The sequence below is a fragment of the Solanum pennellii genome, chromosome 3 (genome assembly GCF_001406875.1).
Source record: "Solanum pennellii chromosome 3, SPENNV200".
Classification (NCBI taxonomy): domain Eukaryota; kingdom Viridiplantae; phylum Streptophyta; class Magnoliopsida; order Solanales; family Solanaceae; genus Solanum; species Solanum pennellii.
Genome location: NC_028639.1, coordinates 18583933 through 18585565, shown reverse-complemented (window position 1 = coordinate 18585565; position 1633 = coordinate 18583933). Strand labels below are relative to the sequence as shown.

The following is a 1633-nucleotide window of genomic DNA, read 5'->3' as shown; positions in this document are numbered from 1 at the left end:
TATATATATATATATATATATATATATATATATAATGTAATTTTAAGACAAAGTTGATCGTCCTAGAGGGGCAGCCCAACCTACCAATGTGAATACAAAAATAATCTAAAAAGTAAGAGAATTAGAAATGCAGTATATGTAGAGTGATTATGATTTTTAATGTAAGATGGAAAGGTGAGAAACGGTTGAAGGAAAGGAAAACTTACAATGATAGATGTCGAAATTGATGGGCTTCATCGGGTGAGTTAAACATAGTGGTAGTGATAGCATCCAACAGCTGCGATTTAGAAGCGGCAATATATCTTTGTCTGGGCACTTTAATTCCAGAAATTCCTTCATTCTCAGGTAAACCACCATTACTGTCGCTGGTACTGGTAGTGCTAGTTTTAGTTTCAATTTCAATAGGAAGGGAATTGAAGCGAAGTGATGAGCAATTAGGGAACCGAGAAGTCAATTGAGATGAGGAGCGCGGAAAAGGTAGAGGATTCGTCACTTGCAGAGACATGAGATGAGGAGTAATAGTAGTTTCACAAAGACGAAACGACTACCAATCTCTGTTATCCTACTAGTGTTGGACACATAACGAGTATTCCTTCCTTCATTCTGAAGTATATGCTTTTCCACACGTCAATCTCAATTAAAATCTATTTTATATATAATCTGTGCAAGAACGGTTCCAATATTTATTACCATCTCTATTTAAAAAAAAATGTTCTATTTCTTTTTAGTTTATTTAAAAAATAATGATCTTTTTCTTTTTTTAATATCACTTAAATTTTAACTTTTCACGTGGCATATTTAAGACCACAATATTAAAGGGTATTTTGATACATTCGACTTAACTTTAATTTAGAACCATAAAATTAAAAGAATCTTTCTTTTCTTAAACTCCGTTCCAAGTCAAACTATGTCATCCTTTTTTAAATTTAAAGAATTTTTTATTTGTCTATTCATATATGTAATTTATAATATTTTTAACATTACTTTTAAATAATACATGTTATTTTTTATTTTAATTTATGCGGTACATGTGAAATTTCGAAAATCAATCACATTTTTTATAAATTATTAGTGTTAATTCAAATTTGAGATTGTTTGAGTTTTAAGTTAAAAAAAATTTTTAGTGAAAGTGAAGCTTGCAAAGAGAAGTGAAAATTTTGTTAGGAAAAAGGCACTACACACCTGTTGTTTAGAGAACCATCAAATTAGATAAAATAGTATATGAAGGTTAAATTTTAAAGGGCTAACTTATTGGTGGCCCCTTAAAGTTGGCACGATATTTTACTTATAAATTTTTACTAGACAATGTTCATTTTAGACACCTGGTGTAGAGTTTTTTTGTTTCATTTTAACATTTTTCTTAATATCAATAAAAATATATAAGGTGTGTGTGTTAAACTAACGAATGACGTGTAAAGTGACAAATTAAATGATGTCATATGTCATTTGTATAAAAGAAATTATCAGTTAATTATTTTAAATAAAAATAAAAATTAAACAATGAATTAATTACACATAATATTTTCTATCCAAATAATTAAAAAATAATTTTAAGAATAAATAAATAAAAGAACCCACCCAAGTTGTCTTCTCCAAACCCATCTCTACCCCCCACCCCCACCCCGCCCCCTCC

At 29.1% G+C, this 1633-nt stretch overlaps 1 protein-coding gene across 4 annotated transcripts in view; it reads right to left on the bottom strand.

Annotated features, from left to right (window-relative positions):
• Positions 1-632, bottom strand: part of LOC107014959 — a 28289-nt gene extending 27657 nt beyond the window's left edge. For 3 of the 4 annotated variants that reach the window (XR_003577442.1, XM_015215094.2, XM_015215095.2), the window contains exon 1: positions 207-631. Coding sequence is in view for 3 of the 4 variants with exons in the window: in XM_015215094.2 (XP_015070580.1) it covers positions 207-505 (299 nt within the window). In the remaining variant the exon portion in view is untranslated. Of the gene's footprint in view, positions 1-206 lie in introns of all 4 variants that reach the window. The other variant, XM_027915680.1, reaches the window with a different exon arrangement.
• Between the last annotated feature and the right edge of the window lie 1001 nt (positions 633-1633).